The following is a 21,303-nucleotide window of genomic DNA, read 5'->3' as shown; positions in this document are numbered from 1 at the left end:
GGTCCCGTTTCCAGTGATGCATTGCGGAAATGACCTTTGATGACGTCGCGGTCTCACGAGACCGCTACAGCATCGCGAGACAGCGACGTGACGTCAGCAAAGGTCATTATTGCAATGCATTACTGGGAACGGAACCTGCTGCGTGTATCGCTGAAGCCTGGGAAGGCTGTGCGGGACGCCGGAAGGTGAATAGAACCCGATTTTTTATTTTTTATTCAATTTTTTACAGGGATATGGTACCCAGAGCCCAGTCTCCTCTCCTCCGGACCGTGGGTACCATCCGCAAATGTTCTGCTTACTTTTCACATGGTGGGCACAGCCACATGCTGAAAGTAAGCAGAACAATACATTCCTATGTGGGCGGAATTGCCGCGATTCCGCAAAATAATGAGCATGCTGCGTATTTTTCCACGATGCGATTCCGCCGCGGGAAAATCCGCAGCATTAGCACAGCATTGCGGAATCCCATAGGATGCTGTTTTTTTGCGGCGAAGTAGCGCGTTAAAAACCACCGCGAAGAAAACGCGACGTGTGAACGCAGCTTAACTTCTAGGTCAGTGAGGGGTGGTTTACAGCCATTTTCACTGTGTTGAGATGGAAAAAAAAAGTAGATAAGAGAAGGAACTGGGCAAGTGTCAGGGAGTGTAACTAATGTTTCTTTAACTTTTTCTATGCTGGTCTAAACGCTTCAGATTTTTTTTATCCCCTAGATAACCCTGTAATTCGAGATTGCTTATCTGTGACTTTTCAGGATAGAATCTATCTATTACAAAATCCAATCAGCACAAATTGTTTACCCCGTTGTCGGGAAAATAACAATCCATTCACATGCATAGCCGGCAGAATGTTAGCGAGCTACCTTAGAATGAGAACATGGCCTTACGGGTCTCCGTACACAAAACGAATCAATGATTTACAGGTCAAAATATATATAATGTATGTGGTGGTAAATTATGCAGATATTAATAAGTTGTAAAATCGGGAAGTCAGTGGGGTGTAAAAAAATACTAGAAGACATGCAGGATGGTTTCTAGTATTTTGTACACCCCACTGTTTTCCTGCTATTATAGCTTATTAATATCTGCATTTCAGCACTGATATTCAAGGATCGCTACTTCTATTACCATAGACCCAAGAAATAGGCTCATACAGCAAAACAATAAATCCTTCCAAGTACTTTAATGAATGTTCCACCCTCTCTGCTCAAGATTTAATAAAAGCTCTTATTAGCACCCAGCTATGTTGCTCCAGAGGCCCCGGACTTCTAAATCATCTGACGGCAATCCAGAAACAAGACTAATGCTCGAATATTGCCTGGGAAATGTTAATAAATCTTGTGAACTACATGACTCACAGTAATTTATAAACGTGTGAAACAGATCAGGCTGGACGGACCAACGGGCTTCTCTCCATAAATGTCTGGACGGAATGTCTGGCTCCGAATATATGAGGCATAGGGATATGCACCTTGGCCTGTGCCAATAACACATGGCGTCCCTTTTCTGGCATAGTCAAGATGCCCATCGCCAAAAATCAAATGATTGCCGGAAGTGGAAACCAGAGCGATCAGCTGATCGCAACGGGGGCTGTAGCCAGAAAGGGGGTTGTCTACACAGAGTACAAGACATAAGGATTCCAGTAGGGTGGTGGCCCACTCTAGTGTCCTGATAGATCCAACCTATCCATGCATGGGAGGGGATCAGAATGCAGATCTGCTACGTTTGAGTAGCTCCTCTTTTGACACGCTCGTGTTGTCCTTGTATTTACAAGGTTGCTCATTCCCCTAAAGGTTCACCATATCTTCTGAAGAACCCACTTCAGTAGAAATACCAAGCTGGCTACAGCGTCTTCTCTGCAAAATCTACACATTGCCAAGAGCGGAAACCGAGGCAATAAAATAAATGTCACCAAGTTTTTGCTATGTTATCTAAAAGCGGCATAAGACAGGGACAAAAGACCCTGATTCTAATAGTGTATCACTTACTGGGCTGTGTGTTGCTGTTTCAATAAAATCAGTGGCACTGAAGGACTAGGTGTCTTGTGCCATGTAGTCCTCCTATGTATAACCCCACCACTGATTGACAGCTTTATGCCTACACAGAATTCTGCCAATCAGTTGTGTGGGCGGGGTTATACAGCCTCAGCATTCAGAGAACTGCTAGATCTGCGTCAGAGAAAACAGTGATCTTACTGTAATTGTACCAGACAAGTGACATCACTGGAATCAGGGTATTTGCCCCTACATTATGGTATTGTTAGATTACATAGCCAAAATCCGCTGACATATTCCCTATTAGGATATAAAGGGGGCCCCTAGCGAGTGCACTATCCAGGCAATATACTGATGATAGCACTTTGTAGTTTATTCCAGAATCTGGAGACATGGTTGCCATTCTCAACTAGATGGTGCACCAGTCCAGATTATTCTACCATGTGTATGGGATATTGTCTAAAGTAGAACATTATTACTTGCTATAAGCAATAAGCTTCATAGTTCTTCTCGCTGCCCAGCGTGGGGCCTTGGTGTCCCAAACTTTAAGCTGCTGGCAGTGCCAATTATAGCTTGTCCTGTGTACAAAAAAGCAAAGCCAATACGGATCATTTGCTGCAAGCAGATAAAAATTTATCCATCAGATTAAGCAAAAGGTCATTCGGCTGAGAATATCTGAGAAAGCTGCAGATTGCTCCAGCCGGTCTGTTATTTTACAAAGGTTATAAATGAGAGTTTAACAAATCCATCTCTGAGTCATGGTATTTTATCACACAGATTAAAAAAAGCAATGAAAGTCAATTTTACCATAAATTAGGGTTTTCCAGGTTTAATTTTCCTTTTATTCCTATGGGCCTGCTCTTGGCTAAAACAATAAACTCTTTAAGGCCTCTTTCACACATCAGGTTTTCGCCGTCAGGCGCGATCCGTCGCTTTTGACAGAAACCGGATCCGGCGAAATGCAATGCCGGATCCGGTTTCCCCCCCATTGACTTGCATTTGCGCCGGATCGCGCCGGATGGCCATGCGTTTCATCCGGTTTTCGCCGGATCCGGCAATGTGTCGCGATCCGGCGTCTGGAAAAAACGGCTACTGTAACGTTTTTTGTCTCCGGCGAAAAAGCCGGACACGCCGGATCCGGCACGTCCGGCTTTTTCACACAATGAAAGCCTATGAGCGCCGCAATGCGCCTGATCCGGCGAAAGTAGCTCTGCCCACAAGACATATATAAAAGCAAGACAGTGGGACCCACAGCCACACCCAACATGCCACCCAAGAAAGCAACCAAGCGCAGCAGGAGAAGGCAGGAGACCACTGCAGCACCATCAGCACCACCACCACCCCAAATGGAGCAGCAAATGGAACATGCTGAGGAGGGGAGGCCAGCAGCAGATGAGAGACAGTAATTATCAAATCCCCCATTCCTCCAAACTAGGGCTATTGAATATCAAGATATTCATTGGCCCTTTGTTTCTCTTTATTCAACAGCCGCCCAAGAGATGCAGCAGCAGCAGCAGAAATGGCATCACTGGCAGCAGCAACAGCAGCAGCAATACCCACAGCCATGGAGTCTGGCCATCAACAGGACAGCACATCTTCTTCTGGGAGCCCTCCCTCGCATCGTCAGCGTTTGACGGTAAGTTTTTATTTCCAAAATCCATCATCTCTGTAATATATGTCTATTCATTGCCTTTTATTTCAAAACAGGATTCACAAGATGAAGAGGAGCTCCCAGAAGAAGAAGGAAGGGGTGGACAGACACTTGGAGTGGGCTCACAATTGGTAAGTTTTTTGCATCAAACGCAGAAACACAACATCACACTACACACAACACATAGAAAACAATGTTCTGCAGACCACACACAGCAAACAAATGCCTACATCCAAAGACATAACATTTTTTGTTTTCTTCTCTAGTCTTCCCAATCTGGTGCTCGGCCAAGAGGTCCTCGCAGTGCCTCCCAGGGTCGTCGGCGACAGCAACGCGGCGGTCACCAGCGTGTAAGTATAAATATTTTTGCTTTGTTTTTTTGCACTTTTTATTTCATTTCTTTTGTGGAGGCTAATTATGTTATTTTTGTCTTTTTCTTTAACAGCCTTCACAGCGTGCTCCCGACTCTGACGGTGAGGATGGAGGACTCGATGTGGACCACCTCATCGATCTCGTCAGAGAAAGGGAGCTGCTCTGGAATATGGCTGACCGCCGCCACGCTGACCTTATCGTTACCCGACGACTCTGGGAGGAAATCTGTTCGCTCCTTGTGGGCCGCTGGGAGGACCTCGATGTTCGGGCCCAGATTAAAGAGCGTAAGTATATACAGTACCGGTTGCTTGATGTAAACCAGTGTTTCCCGAACTCCAGTCCTCGTGGTCCCCACGGATCATGTGTTCAGGATTTCTATTTACTATGGAAATCCTGAAAACATGACCCCTGGGGACCATGAGGACTGGAGTTTGTGAAACACTGATGTTGTATACTAACCACTCCTTTCTCGTTTCAGGGAACAGAATTGTGAATCGGTGGCGGTCTGTGAGAGATCGTTTCAAGAAGGAGTTCAATAAAGAGATGCGGGCCCCGAGTGGATCTGGAGGACGCAGGAGCAAGTACAAGTACGCACAAGCCCTGTCGTTCCTCCGGGAAACAATGGTCACTAGAAGGTAAATATTACACACCACATGTGAAAAAAAATGTTAGATGTAACTTTTCTTTTTCAGCCAGGGCCATACCATGTCAGTATTTTAATTGTTTTTTTTTTTCCTCTTTATTCCACAGCACGGTGAGCAGCACTCGGGAGCCTGCACGATTGGACCCTTCTGAGGCGATCCCTGAGGAGACCGGCACCGAGGGACACTTCGACCGCCCCGGTACATCTGCACCTTCCCAGCCTTCCCACACATTCGACCCATCTGTCCCATCCACCAGCACAGGAGCATCGTGGCCGCCTACATTACATGAAGCTGCTGGTGAGGAGATCGCTTTCCCTTTACCCCACCCTTCTGCCCCTGCCACCTCTAGTACACCTGCGGGTACTGGGCGGCAGCGGCAGAGGGGTCAGGAAAAGAGTTATGCGCCACAGTTCTTGCATCTGAATGCATCTTTCCAGAACTGTCTAAAAGTCTTGTCAGAGCAAATCTCCGCAGGCTTTCAGCAGATCAACTCCAGCATTCTGGAGGTGAAGACACTTCTGCAAACCATGCATTCAGAAGCAAGATCTTCGCCAAACCACACCTTTTTCAGGTCTGTTGTGGAGCGCATGGAAACGCTGTCTCCTACCCAGCAGATGCATGTAATGCATTCGTGCCACGGTGCTCTACAGCAGGTTACCTCCCAACCTCCACCTCCCACCACTGTAGTTCCTCCACCTGCACCCCCTCCAGCCACTTTCCATCCTCCCCCTCCTATTACATCTGCACCCCCTCCAGCCACTTTCCATCCTCCCCCTCCTATTACATCTGCACCCCCTCCAGCCACTTTCCATCCTCCCCCTCCTATTACATACCAGCAACCTCACCAGTACCAGCAACCTTCCCAGTACCAGACATCTCCCCACTTCCAGCAACCTGCCCCGTACCAAACTCCTTCCCCGTACCAAACTCCTTCCCCATACAACTTTCCATCAACATCATCTGCTCCTACAGTCCCTGCCCAACCCTCCACTCCACCGCCCACCACCTCTTCTGCCTCCCACATGTCCACCCATTCTGTAGCTTTTTCCACACCATCACCTCTAACTGTTCCTTCCCCACCACGATCCCAGTCCTCTCTCCACACTCCCATTGTCGAAGTGTCCCGCAGCCCCTCCAGCAGTATTTCCACCCCACACTACACCGAGTTATAATGTTATTTTTGTAATAAAAATGCCCATTTGGTTGGTTTCAAACCTTTATTAAAAAAGTTTTTTTAACTTTAAAAACAGTTTACACAAAAAAAAAAATTTTAAATAAAAGTTAAATTATTGTTTACACTGGTTGTCTGTCATTTCTTTCTGCGGCAAAATATGTTTAAAAAAAAGGTTAAATACAGGGTATTTAAAAGGTAAAAAGGTATTCAAAACCAGGTATATAACTGTGGGTAAATTTTAGCTGTTTGCCACAGTTGTGTTCCTGGTTGTGTTTGAAGCAAAGTATTTCACCTGAAAAGTTGTGTTTATTGTTGGTGATTTCCTAACAATGTACACAACTTTTGTTAAAAGGTGAAATACTTTGCATAAAACACAACCAGGTACACACCTGTGGCCTAAACCTAAAAATAGAGACCATGACAAGATAGCCAACTTTGGTTGGCAAAGGTATATACTGTTGGTCCAGAAGTTACACAAGTTTGGTTAGGGCACAAATCTTTCACACTCTGTCATCCTGCCAGTGTACTCTGCCTTGAGGTGACATAAAGTATAGTGCAAAATTGTCCCTCATTACTGAAACCGTCACAGAACTTCTAGTGGTAATATTTCCAATGACAACATCCATCTTCGCTAGTAATCTTCTCTCCAACCTGCACTTTCTCCTCTACAACCTGTCAAAGAAGGGCTGTAGGAACATGCTATATATAGTTTTCCAGTAGCCAATCCCGTTCGGAAGGCCACAAGGGTCAATTTTAAAAACCGGATCCGGCGTAATCCGTCGAAAAACGGATAGAAAAACGGATGAACCGGATGAGACGGATCCGGTTTTGTCTGTCAAGAACAAGACGGATCCGGCAGAAAACCGGATCCGGCACATCAGGTTTTACAAAACATTTGCCGGATCCGGCATTCCGGCACGACGCCGGATCGCGCCTGACGCCGAAAACCTGATGTGTGAAAGTAGCCTAAGAGCAACCAAAAACTCGAAGAAAAGACTAATTAAGTTTTAATGCTAAAAATTACATATATTTACAAATAAGTCTTAAATAAAAATACATTAGATAGCAACATAAAGGTTATCTTTAAAAAAACAAACTATGCCTAGTAAGATAAATGACCTGAGACTATCCTAAACATGGCTAGTTGGCACATGGCAGACATGGCTGGCGGAAAAATAAAACAACAAAAAAGAAAACGAAACAATACACAACTTGACAGTTAAACTAATAAAACAAGCAATGGAGCCTAATGGGCAACAGAAAAAAAATAATCCCATATAAAAAGCAGAAAAATATTAACAGCTAAGAACATATGGTTATATACATGTCTCTGGTAAGGTAGTTTCCTTCGCAGGTCTGAGGACAAAGAGTGAATCGCCCCTTGCCCTGTCCTTTGTGCCCTCATTTAACCCCACCTCCCTCATGTCATTTCCTTTGTAGCCCCCTATACCATAGCTTGTCAGCTCATCTTCCCCTTTTCCCTGCAGCCATCTCGTCCCTCCCTCCCATCGTCATGTCATCCTCCCATTATCACTTTGTTTTCATGTCCGGCTGATACTATATATTTGGAAACACACAATGGTGTATGGTGTGTCAATAAATATACTGATGACATTTTGAGCACAATATGTGAAATTTCTTCTTGCAGTACAACTGGGCATTTCTTTAGTGTTCTCTGGCATGTGCTTTCACCGCTCCCTCCCCAATGCTGCCAATCAAAGCTGATCTAGTGGTCTCTGTTGCAACACAGCTGCGATTGGCACAATCTGGGAGGGGTGAACACACAAGCCCACATACATGACTCTGAACAAATGCCCACAATGTGCCACAAGCAGAGATACACCAGAAAAAGGTGATTGTACATGATAAAATAACATTAAAATAAACCAATCCAGTGGTGCAAAGTCCAGTAGACTTCCGAGACCTCACCCACAGAGGCTTGGACTTTGCTGCAGGCAGGTAGCAGTTGTATGAAAAGAGGATTGGCAGTAGGTATGACCTTAAAGTCGAGCCCCTGTACTGCTCTGCCCCATCTACATTGAGGTCAACTGACACAAGATGAGGTTTTAATACCTGAGACAGGTTAGGATCGTCCCGACTGGGTACACCTGTCACAGTGGAAAGGCTTTTACGTTTTTTTGATTAAAATAGTGTTAACTAAGTACCCTAAATTAATTACATGTACTGTTACTATTTACTTACTACAGGTTATATGCTCATTTTGTTTTGGGTATGGTCTGTGAAATGGCCATAATGTGAACATGCTTTTACACAGTGCATGTACAATGACTTATACTCCAGCTCTTCTCTTTGGCTTTGATATATATCACAGAGTCCTCAAAAGTGCTCTTACAAAGAGCCTGTCATAAGGATATTATATCCCGAACTAATATATAATATACCGTATATATATAAATACACACATACTGGCTAAGTACTGGAGGAGAGATATGTATCACTGAGGTTGTTAGCTTCAGTGATAAGAACTTAGAAAATGCTCCAGCACGCTAAGTGCTGAGAGGGGGTTAATTGGCCATGTTTAGGGCTATGTTGATTGAACAGCTGTATAGTGGGTGGGAGGCTGTTCAACATCTCTCCACCCCAGCGTGGAGTTCAGAGGATAAATACACAGCTCATTAGGTGTTGGGTGGGTCTGGAGATGTGAACTCCAGAGCGGCATGCGAAGATAAAGGAAAGTTGGACCTTTCTTTCCTATGTTCGTTTCCTGAGTGGGCAGACTGTGCCATTTGTTTTGTCTTTTTTGGTCAGGCCAGAAAGGCCCTTTTTTATGTTGCTAACCCTGCCTTGGTTTATGCTGTACTTAAATAAGCTAGTGGAAAATTTAAAGAGACAGCATTCCTGTGTCTACATCTATGAGCAGCCGATATATATACACACATATACAGGGTCGGATGGGCCCACAAGAGGCCAGCAGCAGCCTAGGGCCCCTGCTGCCCCAGGGGCCCCCAGCTAGTGGTGTGTCGCTAAATGCGGCACACCACACAGCTGCTATGGGACCTGAGTCAGGGGACCCATCGGGTGCGTGGGGAGCAGTGAATATTCATTTTGCTTTAGGAGCAGACACGGGCTGTAATGTAAAATGTCTGCAAGGTAGAACTTTCTATAATCCTCAATTCTTTCCAGAAAATCACCTTGTTACACAGCAGCATCCCCCCATCTTATCAGCTGTGTGCCCGCACTGGTAATAGGACACTTCCTCTATAACATTTGGCCCCTCTTCACAGAAGGGAATGCTAATTAGTTAAGGGAAAGCATTTCCTTTGTTCTCAGATCTGTGGCTGAATGAAACTATGAGTGATATTAAAGAGACTGTACTGCAAAAACCATACACCGTCGAGATATAATAATCATATCACTGTGTAGGCAATGAAGCCAGCTTTCTAAACCCCTAAGGTTCACGATTCTTGGACTTCCAGAAACTGAGATATGGATTGCTCCCAAATGGAGTGTCCTAAGTATGGCATGCTTGGAGTTGTTTCACTCTAATCGGTAAATTACAAATAATGATACCCTATGTGTGTTGATACGAGCTTTTCTCATTTAGCTATAGTTAATATAAGTTTTGTAGCCAAATCATAACTTAGAGAAAGGGGGGTTGGACCTCACCAGACCACCCATTTCGTGAGGTCACAGACCCAAAGGGATAAGGTAAACCCTCACAAACTCAGTCAATTGGAGCTGTGTTTTCATGCTGACAAGACATGCAGATGTCTTGGGACGTCTGGCCCCTCCCCCAAGCAACATGGGTTGCCTAAAGAACAATATGCAACTGTAAGTGTAATTTCTTTCTGTCTTTAAATCCCTTTATGTTATATTTGTATTGTACATATTTAATGTCTCAACTTTATAGCAACTTTTATCTATGTAATCACTGCCCGCATTCTTTTGGGAATAAATGATAAAATCTATTAGCTCTGTCTCCATGCTCTAAGAAACGAACTATGCGCCTTTTTTAGATAATTGCTACTAATTTGGGGTTTGTCACGGACCCTCTTAATTAACTCTTTGATTAAGTAAAGCGTGGCTTGTGGCAGCGTGGTGTGCGCGGCTGGCTAGGCTAGCTGGCAGTACAGACGGGTCTTACATGCTGAATGAGGGGCTGCGGCCACAGCATTGATAATTCCCTTACTGCAGTAGTGTAGTTGCCCGTGCACAACAAGCAGCCCATCCTGCGACTAATTATCCTAGGTGGGTGCAGTTCCCCGACTGACCTGAGGGTAAGGGGGGGCGCCGGAGAGCTGCGGGTTCCAAAGTGGAACTGAGAAAGTGGGATATACATAAATCCCTGCAGTTCTTGGAAGGTTGTTAGTAGTGGTGGGGCAACCAAAATACCCCCCTGCGATAAATTGTTAGGGCAATATTAGCTTGCTGTTTTTTTGTCACATGGTGCCAGTGGTGGGATAACTAAGATAAGCCACCACCACTGTGCCTGTGATAGCCGTGTGCCGGCAGTGCGTCACGTCCCTCCGTCCGCTGACAAACCCGTGTCGGTGGTGGGATCGTGACCTATTGGTGGCACAGGGTCCGCTGTCCGTCACAATTTGGCGACAGCGGTCCCGCTGTTCTTCACATATTGGTGGCAGCGGTGGGATGTTCCTCACATATTGGTGGCAGAGCGGTGGGATAATCCTAGAGCATTAGTGATTTGGTATGAGCAATCATTCCTCTCACTAAAAACCTGCACAGTTCCTGCAGGAATCCTGCGTCATAGGTTTTGGAGAACAGACTCAGTGGTTACTAGTCCTGAGACATTTTTGTGTACTTGCAAGTATTCCCGCCCTTTTTCTTCGTTTTTCTTTACTATCTTTTATTTGGCAACCATGGCAGCAAAAGGAGAACCCTGGCACAGACAGCAGAAAAAGGAAAACCTTGCTGCAGTATACACGTACCGAGGCACTGACACCACAAGCAAAACCAGAGATCAATTGATCGCGGCTCTGGTGCAGCTGGACAACACCCAGAGTCCAGCGGGCACAGAAGTTGGCCCAAGTGACAATGGGGCTGCAGCAGAGGCTCCACTCCTGAGCGCTGGACCCCTACCTGCAAGCGGCCTTGCACGCACTCCCTGCCGAAGACCGTGATGGACGTCTGACGCTGATCCAGCAAGCTCGGGAGAGAGCGGAGCAGCGAGCCGAGCGGGAGGCGGAGAGAGCTGAGCGCCGAGCAGAGGCGGAGAGAGCGGAGCAGCGAGCCGAGCGCGAGGCGCAGAGGGCCCATGAACTGGAGGTGCTCCACCGGGGGGGGGGAATGCCCCCACAGCCCGAAGCAGTGAGCCCAGCATCGTCCAGACTCCTAAACCCCGGCCAGAGCATTTTCCCGTGATGGAAAAGGACGGGGACTTGGACACGTTTCTGCGAGCCTTTGAGAAAGCCTGCCGAGAGTACTGGCTGGATAAGGTCCAATGGGCCAGGTACTTAACCCCAGGGCTAAAAGGCAGAGCTCTGGAGGCGTTTGCTTCTCTGCCGTCAGAAGACGATGACTATGATGCCATCAAGCAGGCTCTGATCTCCAAATACTGGCTGACACCTGAGGTATACCGAAAGAAGTTCCGGAACCTCCAACGTGGCCCACACGATAGCTATAGTGATGTGGTGCAAGGACTCAGGACCCACTTTGACCAGTGGATCCATGGACTGTCCGTTGATTCCTTTGAGCAGCTACGGGACCTGATGATCAAAGACCAGTTCCTGCATCTTTGCCCAGCTGAGGTCTGACAGTTCATCCTGGACCACGAACCAACGAACGCGGACAACGCGGCGCAGATCGCCGACAACTACGAGGCCAACCGGAAGCCAGAGACGCGGAGGCCAGTCACCACCAGCTGGAGAGGGGGTAAGCCTGCAACCAACCCCAGTCCCCCAGCTAGCCGTCTCTCCGGAGGCCCTGTCCCTATTGCCAACACCAGGCCTACTACTGACAGTCGCCAGTGTTACAACTGCAAGCAGCCTGGTCACCTCAGTTACCCCTGTGCGGAAAAGCCGAAGAACCCCCAGCCAAGGCATCTGGGCCCAACGCCTCTGTTCTTTTGGTGGGAGGTGTGGTTGGGAAGATTGATGACAACGTTCAACCCGTCCAGGTGGGGGCCCGTCTTGCTACAGGCCTCAAGGACACCGGGGCTGAACAAACCCTCATCCGTCCTGGACTGGCGACCCCTGAAGAGTTTGTTGAGGGAAAAACCCTGACTGTCACCGGGATCGGGGGGTACCCGCTGTCCCTTGCCAGTGGCCCGGGTGTTCCTTGATTGGGGTGCTGGAAGCGGGGTGAGGGAAGTGGGAGTGTCTGAAAACCTGCCCACTGATGTGTTATTGGGACTGACTTGGGGAGGATGGTTGCATACTATGTCCCTGACACCCTTCCCCAATCTGATAATAAGGGTAACGTTAACCCTGGTGTTGATGATGATGATGATGGGAAACTGAATGTGTTACCTGCTAATGCCTTGATGATTAATGATGCAACTAACAACCATTCTTTCCCCAGGAATGATGCTGATCGTGATGTGAATGTACCAAAGCAATCTGATAAACCTTCTTTTCCCAGGAATGATGACAATGATGATGATGATGTTGTATCTGTGCCGACTGAACCTGTTAACCATTTCTTTGAAACGGTAGATGTGTCCACAGGTACTGAAGTGCTCAGCCCCGTCACTCTGCGGAGTGAGACGGCTGAGGAACCCCTGGCAGGAGCAAGCAACGGTGCTCAAGGAAATGGGGAGGTGCATGGGGACCACGAGGATGGTAACTGGCCCATAAGTAGCACTGCTCCTGGAGTGTTGGGGGTGGATGGGGAGGTAGGGCCCATAGCAGCGCCGATTGGTGGGTCTGTAGAAATCCCCAGGGAGACAGCATACATAGCCGCTGTCACACGCAGTCAGAGTGCCCAGATCGCAGGTAGCACACTGTCTTCTGGACCTTCTTCTGCTACAGGAGAGAGTGAACCAGAGGTGAATCCAGAGCCGGTTCCAGAGGGTCCCAGTAAGGAAGGGTCCCTGACGTAACTTCTCGCAGCCTCCAGCAAGGAGTTACAGGCTGCTCTGCACTCAGATGCCAGCCTGGAGAAATTGAGACACCTCGCCGAGACGCCCAGCTCTGAGCCTGATAAGGAGAGGGTGTTCTGGGAACGAGGAAGGTTGTACCGGGAGACAGAACCCGGAGATTCCCAAAAGGAGTGGTTGAGGGAAAGACAGCTAGTCGTCCCCCTACAGTTCAAAACTGAGTTGTTGCGGATTGCCCATGAGATTCCACTCGCTGGACACTTGGGGATCAGCAAAACAAAGACATGGCTGTCTCAACACTTCTATTGGCCCAAGATGGTCACAGATGTAACACAATACTGCCGCTCCTGTAACACCTGTCAAAAAGTGGGTAAGGCGGGGCCTGCTCTTAAGGCTCCCCTTATTCCTTTGCTGGTGATAGAGGAGCCTTTCCAGAGAATCGCGGTGGACATTGTAGGCCCGCTGGCCGTCCCCAGCAGCTCTGGAAAGCGATACATTCTCACCGTGGTAGACTACGCTACCCGGTACCCAGAGACAGTAGCTCTGTCTTCAACCAGGGCAGATAAGGTGGCTGACGCACTGGTGACCATCTTTTCAAGGGTAGGATTTCCCAGGAAGATGCTTACCGATCAAGGGACCCAATTCATGTCTCGCCTAATGGAGGCTCTCTGTGAGAAAATTCAGGTGAAGCACCTGGAATCCAGTGCGTATCACCCACAGACTAATGGTTTGTGTGAACGCTTCAATGGTACCCTCAAATGCTGGTTGAGACCCAAGGGCGCGACTGGGAGCGGTACCTCCCACACCTGCTGTTTGCTTACAGAGAAGTTCCGCAGGCCTCGACCGGGTTCTCCCCCTTCGAGCTCCTGTATGGCAGGTGAGTCCGGGGACCCCTTGGGATGATAAGAGAATCCTGGGAAGATGAGCCAAACCCCACAAAAGTGTCCATCGTGGATTATGTCATGCACTTCCGCGACAAGATGCAGACCTTAACGCAGTTGGTGCATGACAACATGACGCAGGCTCAGGCTGACCAGAAGCACTGGTACGACCAGAACGCCCGGGAGCGGACCTACCAGGTGGGTCAAAATGTGTGGATGCTGGTCCCCGTACCAAAGGATAAGCTTCAGGCAGCCTGGGAAGGCCCATACGTCGCCCACCAACAGCTCAACCCGGTCACCTACGTGGTCACGCTTGAACATGCTCGGGGTAGGCGCAAGGCCTTTCACGTCAATATGCTGAAGGCGCACCACGAACGTGAAGCTTGCATCCAACCGGTCTGCAACCTGCCCGAGGATGGGGAGGAAGATCCCCTCCTGGACATGCTGGCCCAAGCCAAGGCCAATGGGTCCATTGAGGACATGGAGATAAGTGGTTTGCTAACCGCATCCCAGCAGTCGCAGTTGGTGAAAGCCCTGGAACCCTTCCGGGCCGTGTTCACCAAACGACCTGGGAGGACAGAGTTAGCGGTTCATGAGGTGGACACCAGGAATCACGCCCCACTACGGCGAACACCTTATCGGATCTCTGAGGAGGTGCAACAAGTCATGCGCCAAGAGATCAATGAGATGTTAAGGCTGGGGGTGATTCGACGGTAAAAAAGCACGTGGGCCTCACCTGTAGTCCTCGTGCCTAAAAAGGATCGAAGCACCCGGTTCTGCGTGGACTACAGGGGGCTCAACGCCATCACAACCTCTGATGCCCACCCGATGCCGCGCATCGAGGATCTGCTGGAGCGGTTGGCAAAAGCAAGGTACATATCCATCATGGACCTGAGTCGGGGATACTGGCAGATTCCCCTGAGCCTTGAGGCGCAGGAGAAATCCACCTTTAGCACCCCCTTTGGACTGTACGAGTCCACGGTCATGCCCTTCGGCATGAAAAATGCCCCTGCCTCTTTCCAGCGGATGGTCAACCACCTGCTTCGGGGACTGGAGGAGTACGCGGTGGCGTACTTGGACAACATCGCCATCTTCCGTTCCACCTGGGAGGAACACCTTCACATCTCCAGGAGGTGCTCAAGCGTCTTCACCAGGCAGGCCTGACTATCAAGCCGGGAAAGTGCCAGATGGGCATTAGCGAGGTCCACTACCTGGGGCACCGGGTAGGCGGGGGTTCCAAGAGTCCGGAGCAAGGAAAGGTGGATGCAATCGCGTCCTGGCACACCCCCAGGAACAAGAAACAGGTGAAGTCCTTCTTGGGCTCTGCAGGGTACTATAGGCGGTTTGTTCAAGACTATAGCGCCCTTGCAAAACCCTTGACTGACCTCACCACGCAGAGGCTACCCCAAACAGTCAACTGGACAGATCACTGTGAGACGGCCTTCCAAGCTTTGAAAGCAGCCCTGTGCAACTCTCCAGTGCCGAGAGCAGTCGACAGCAGTCGCCCGTTTCTGGTACAGACCGAAGCCAGCGAGTTTGGCCTCGGTGCTGTGCTCAGCCAGGTCGACTCGGGGATCCAGGAGCACCCCATGTTGTACCTGAGCCGGAAACTTTTGCCAAGGGAAGTGGCATACTCGACCATCGAGAAGGAGTGTCAGGCTGTGGTGTGGGCACTGCAACGTTTGCAGCCCTACCTGTACGGGCGCACCTTCACGGTGGTAACCGACCACAACCCTCTGAGCTGGTTGCACACAGTGTCCGGAACCAATGGAAGGTTGCTCCGCTGGAGCCTTGCCCTTCAACAGTACGATTTTACGGTACAACACAAAAAGGGCAGTGAACATGGTAATGCCGATGGGTTGTCCCGCCGGGGCGAACCCGCTGAGGTGCGCATGGCCGATTACCGAGAGGTAATGCCTCCGTAGCGCCCTCTAAAAGGGGAGGTGTAAAGTAAAATGTCTGTAAGGTAGAACTTTCTAGAATCCTCAATTCTTTCCAGAAAATCGCCTTGTCACACAGCAGCATCCCCCCTCCTTATCAGCTGTGTGCCCGCACTGGTAATAGGACACTTCCTCTTTAACATTTGGCCCCTCTCCACAAAAGGGAATGCTAATTAGTTAAGTGAAAGCATTTCCTTTGTTCTCAGATCTGTGGCTGAATGAAACAATGGGTGATATTAAAGAGACTGTACCGCAAAAACCATACACCGTCGAGATATAATAATCATATCACTGTGTAGGCAATAAAGCCAGCTTTCTAAACCCCTAAGGTTCATGATTCTTGGACTTCCAGAAACTGAGATATGGATTGCTCCCAAATGGAGTGTCCTAAGTATGGCATGCTTGGAGTTGTTTCACTCTAATCGGTAAATTACAAACAATGATACCCTATGTGTGTTGATACGAGCTTTTCTTGTTTAGATATAGTTAATATAAGTTTTGTAGCCAAATCATAACTTAGAGAAAGGGGGGTTGGACCTCACCAGACCACCCATTTCGTGAGGTCACAGACCCAAAGGGATAGGGTAAACCCTCACAAACTCAGTCAGTTGGAGCTGTGTTTTCATGCTGACAAGATGTGCAGATGTCTTGGGATGTCCGGCCCCTCCCCCAAGCCACATGGGTTGCCTAAAGAACAATATGCAACTGTAAGTGTAATTTCTTTATGTCTTTTAATCCCTTTTTGTTATATTTGTATTGTACATATTTAATGTCTCAACTTTATAGCAACTTTTATCTATGTAATCACTGCCCGCATTCTTTTGGGAATAAATGATAAAATCTATTAGCTCTGTCTCCATGCTCTAAGAAACGAACTATGCGCCTTTTTTAGATAATCGCTACTAATTTGGGGTTTGTCACGGACCCTCTTAATTAATTCTTTGATTAAGTAAAGCGTGGCTGGTGGCAGCGTGGTGTGTGCGGCTGGCTAGGCTTGCTGGCAGTACAGACGGGTCTTACATGCTGAATGAGGGGCTGCGGCCACAGCATTGATAATTCCCTTACTGCAGTAGTCTAATTGCCCGTGCACAACAAGCAGGCCGTCCGGCAACTAATTATCCTAGGTGCAGTTCCCTGACTGACCTGAGGGTAAGGGGCGCGCCGGAGAGCTGCGGGTTCCAAAGTGGAACTGAGAAAGTGGGATATACATAAATCCCCACAGTTCTTGGAAGGTTGTTAGTAGTGGTGGGGCAACCAAAATACCCCCCTGCGATAAATTGTTAGGGCAATATTAGCTTGCTGTGTTTTTGTCACATGGTGCCAGTGGTGGGATAACTAAGATAAGCCTTCACTGTGCCTGTGACAGCCGTGTGCCGGCAGTGCATCACGTCCCTCCGTCCGCTGACAAACCCGTGTCGGTGGTGGGATCGTGACCTATTGGTGGCACAGGGTCCGCTGTCCATCACAATTCGGCGACAGCGGTCCCGCTATTCTTCACACGGGATTTAGCTGCAGCAGCCGGCTCCTACCTCCTGTCACCCGCTGCTCCACCGCTGCTGCCCCCAGCGCACGTCGCATTCAACTATATCGGCATCAAAGATGCCGATACAGTTGAAAGCAATAATGGAGGAGAGGGCGTCAAATGACACTCCCTCCCCCATCATTCCCCTCTGCCCCTGACACAACAGATGCACGTTGACGTGACTTCATCGTGCGCCATCCTGTGTGCTGAACAGACGACAGTGCAGCTGCCGAGACCAGAGCAGAGCCTGCAGCAGCAGGGGAACGAGGAGGAGAGGTGAGTATTGTGGTTTTTATATATACAGTCATATGTTAAAGTTTGGGCACCCCTATTAATGTTAACCTTTTTTCTTTATAACAATTTTGGTTTTTGCAACAGCTATTTCAGTTTCCTATATCTAATAACTGATGGACTCAGTTATATTTCTGGATTCAAATGAGGTTTATTGTACTAACAGAAAATGTGCAATCTGCATTTAAACAAAATTTGACCGGTGCAAAAGTATGGGCACCTCAACATAAAAGTGACATTAATATTTCGTAGATCCTCCTTTTGCAAAAAAAACAGCCTCTAGTCGCTTCCTGTAGCTATTAATGAGTTCCTGGATCCTGGATGAAGGTATTTGTGACCATTCCTGTTTCCAAAACAATTCCAGTTCAGTTAAGTTTGATGGTCGCCTAGCATGGACAGCCCGCTTCAAATCATCCCACAGATGTTCAATGATATTCAGGTCTGGGGACTGGGATGGCCATTCCAGAACATTGTAATTGTTCCTCTGCATGAATGCCTGAGTAGATTTGGAGCGGTGTTTTGGATCATTGTCTTGCTGAAATATCCATCCCCTGCGTAACTTCAACTTCGTCACTGATTCTTGCACATTATTGTCAAGAATCTGCTGATACTGAGTTGAATCCATGCGACCCTCAACTTTAACAAGATTCTCGGTGCCGGCATTGGCCACACAGCCCCAAAGCATGATGGAACCTCCACCAAATTTTACTGTGAGTAGCAAGTGTTTTCTTGGAATGCTGTTTTTTAGCCTCCATGCATAACGCCTTTTTGTATGACCAAACAACTCAATCTTTGTTTCATCAGTCCACAGGACCTCCTTCCAAAATGTAACTGTCTTGTCCAAATGTGCTTTTGCATATCTCAGGCGACTCTGTTTGTGGAGTGCTTGCAGAAACGGCTTCTTTCGCATCACTCTCCCATACAGCTTCTCCTTGTGCAAAGTGCGCTGTATTGTTGACCGATGCACAGTGACACCATCTGCAGCAAGATGATGCTGCAGGTCTTTGGAGGTGGTCTGTGGATTGTCCTTGACTGTTCTCACCATTCTTCTTCTCTGCCTTTCTGATATTTTTCTTGACCTGCCACTTCTGGGCTTAACAAGAACTGTACCTGTGTTCTTCCATTTCCTTACTATGTTCCTCACAGTGGAAACTGACAGGTTACATCTCTGAGACAACTTTTTGTATCCTTCCCCTGAAAAGCTATGTTAAATAATCTTTGTTTTCAGATCATTTGAGAGTTGTTTTGAGGAGCCCATGATGCCACTCTTCATAGGAGAATCAAATAGGAGAACTACTTGCAAGTGGCCACCTTAAATACCTTTTCTCATGATTTGATACACCTGGCTATGAAGTTCAAAGCTCAATGAGGTTACAAAACCAATTTAGTGCTTCAGGAAGTCAGTAAAAAGTAGTTAGGAGTGATCAAATCAAGAAAATGATAAGGGTGCCTATACTTTTGCACCGGTCAAATTTTGTTTAAATGCAGATTGCACATTTTCTGTTAGTACAATAAACCTCATTTGAATCCAGAAATACAACTGAGTCCATCAGTTATTAGATATATGAAACTGAAATAGCTGTTGCAAAAACCAAAATTGTTATAAAGAAAAAAGGTTAACATTAATAGGGGTGCCCAAACTTTAACATATGACTGTATATGTCAGTGAGTTAGTACTGGCAGCCATAATACTGTGGGGCTGGTTTATATTCTATGGAGGGGGAGGCAACATTATACTATGAGGGTCTACATTATATTCTATGGGGGGCTGCATGATACTATATGAGAGGGGCTGCATTAAACCCTATGAGGGGGCTGCATTATATTCTATGGGGGCTGCATTATATTCTATGGGCGGGCTGTACTATATTCTACAGGCACTAATATATATATATATATATATGTGCTTTAATGCTGAGTAAATCCTTGCCTTTCATATAGCTGAAATTGCATGCCATTTTCCACAACTACAGTGGGCAGACCCTGCCCTGCTCTCCTCCTGCCTATTCCCTGCCCGCAGCCTGCCTCCTGTCTTTGACTGACAGGTTACTCATGTTTCATTGACCTATTAGAGACAGTAGGCAGGCAGCAGGTGGGGAAAAAGCAGAGAAAGAGCAGAGAAAGTGGGTGAGCTGGAGGTGCAGCGCACAACCACTTAACTTGTGGCTCATTAACATAGAGTTTCAACTACGGATTTATCTAAAACAGTGAAACATATTTCAACAAAAAAGTAAGAATTTAGTCAGCATTAAAGCACCTTTAAATACATGCCATTAGTTTGAGGTATACAATCTTAATGACAGGCTCTCAAACTTATTGCAAACTATACTTTGTGAATACATAGATTTTAGATTACACTTTAGGCTTAACTGAGGGACAGGGTCAAATTCTAAAACTACACAGACCCTTCAATTTAATTTCACCAATACTAACTTCTCAACAAACAACAGAAATGCAGAACAACGCAATACAACCTGCTGTTTTCGTGAGGCCTTTGTTTAGGGATACATTTCTCGCACACATATCTAGGAGGTCGTCTCCAACATCTACAAGACAAAAGTAAAATATTTCACCATCTTCTATAGCCTATCATTAATGAATATACATGTCTTGTAAGTGGTAGTTGCACTATAGTGATAGTTCCTCTCTAAAATGTAAATGCTGCGGAATATGTTGGCGCTACAGAAATAAAAATTATTATTATTACACTCAAAAATGATATAAGGAAATATGTTCAACTTTGCAACCAAATTTTATGGTCAATGCCTCTATATTAAAAACAAATAAAATATGGTCGTTATATTTAGTGATAATTTTTCAAAAAAGGGACTTTGCTCACAGGATTCTCTGGGGACATTTCTTTTAGCTTCTTTGTATTTTTATCCTATGAGCAATGCCCCATTGGAAAAGATCATAGAAATTAGCACTAAATAAAAATGCTCATATCTCTGGAAATACGGTATATGATGGATTAAAAAAAAAAAAGACAGACAAAGCGTAATGCTCAGAGGATCAGCAGGAATAAAATAAAAAGCCAAAAACTGTACACTTTTAACCTGGTGACAGGTCCTCTTTAGGCCCTTTCGGCATTAAGATGTGAACTTCCACCTTCCTTCCCCACCCTATTTTTAGCCTACAAAATTGTAAATATTTTTTAATATATTAGTTATAGAAATATAAATATTTGCGCTAAAAATATATCCTATACTCCAGAAAAAAGTTTTTAGAAAAGTATCTATGTAAAACAATTGGAAAAACTTACAAATAAATAATTAGATAAAACACTCTAAAAAGCAAAGACAATGATAATGTACCTGACAAAGCGGGCTGGTGATCATAACAAGACTACATTCATGTCATTTTTTTTAATATTTAACGAGGCACTTTCATCAAAATTTTAATGTTGTACTGGACACACAATATAATAGTGACTGCAGGGCAGAATACATTTTTATGCAGATATTAAAGTATTTGGCACCTAATGAGTTACTGTTTTTTAAGTTAAGTGGAGTGTTATCAGTTTTCACTAGGGGTGTGTACTTCTTTCCTTTGAGTGTTGCTGTCTGCTTATGATTGGTCAACATCAGGGGCGTAACTAGAACTGATTGGGCCCCATAGCAAACTTTTAAACAGGGCCCCCTCAAAGACACACCCCCTTCAAGACACACACCCTTACCGATAATGCATACTAGAGTCACATTAAGTCACATTATCCACAGGATAGGTGATCGCTTAGGTCCGACCATTAGACACTGCACCGATTGGAAGAGTGAGGACGTTTTATCCCTGATAGGACACTTATCCCCATTTTAAAATGGAG

The 21,303-nt window shown here is 46.7% G+C and overlaps 1 protein-coding gene across 3 annotated transcripts in view; it reads right to left on the bottom strand.

Moving 5' to 3' along the window:
- The window catches only part of METTL22 (methyltransferase 22, Kin17 lysine), a 316,617-nt gene that overhangs the window by 126,629 nt on the left and 168,685 nt on the right, over positions 1–21,303 (bottom strand). For 2 of the 3 annotated variants that reach the window (XM_073542802.1, XM_073542804.1), the window contains exon 6: positions 19,958–20,029. The exons of the other annotated variant lie outside the window; for it this stretch is intronic. In XM_073542802.1, the coding sequence (XP_073398903.1) occupies positions 19,958–20,029 (72 nt within the window). The remainder of the gene's footprint in view (positions 1–19,957; positions 20,030–21,303) is intronic. 3 annotated transcript variants of the gene reach the window in all.

Source organism: Dendrobates tinctorius, unplaced genomic scaffold (assembly GCF_039654945.1).
Source record: "Dendrobates tinctorius isolate UK_male_01 unplaced genomic scaffold, ASM3965494v1 ptg000129l, whole genome shotgun sequence".
NCBI lineage: Eukaryota > Metazoa > Chordata > Amphibia > Anura > Dendrobatidae > Dendrobates > Dendrobates tinctorius.
This window is presented reverse-complemented; position numbering and strand designations above follow the sequence as displayed.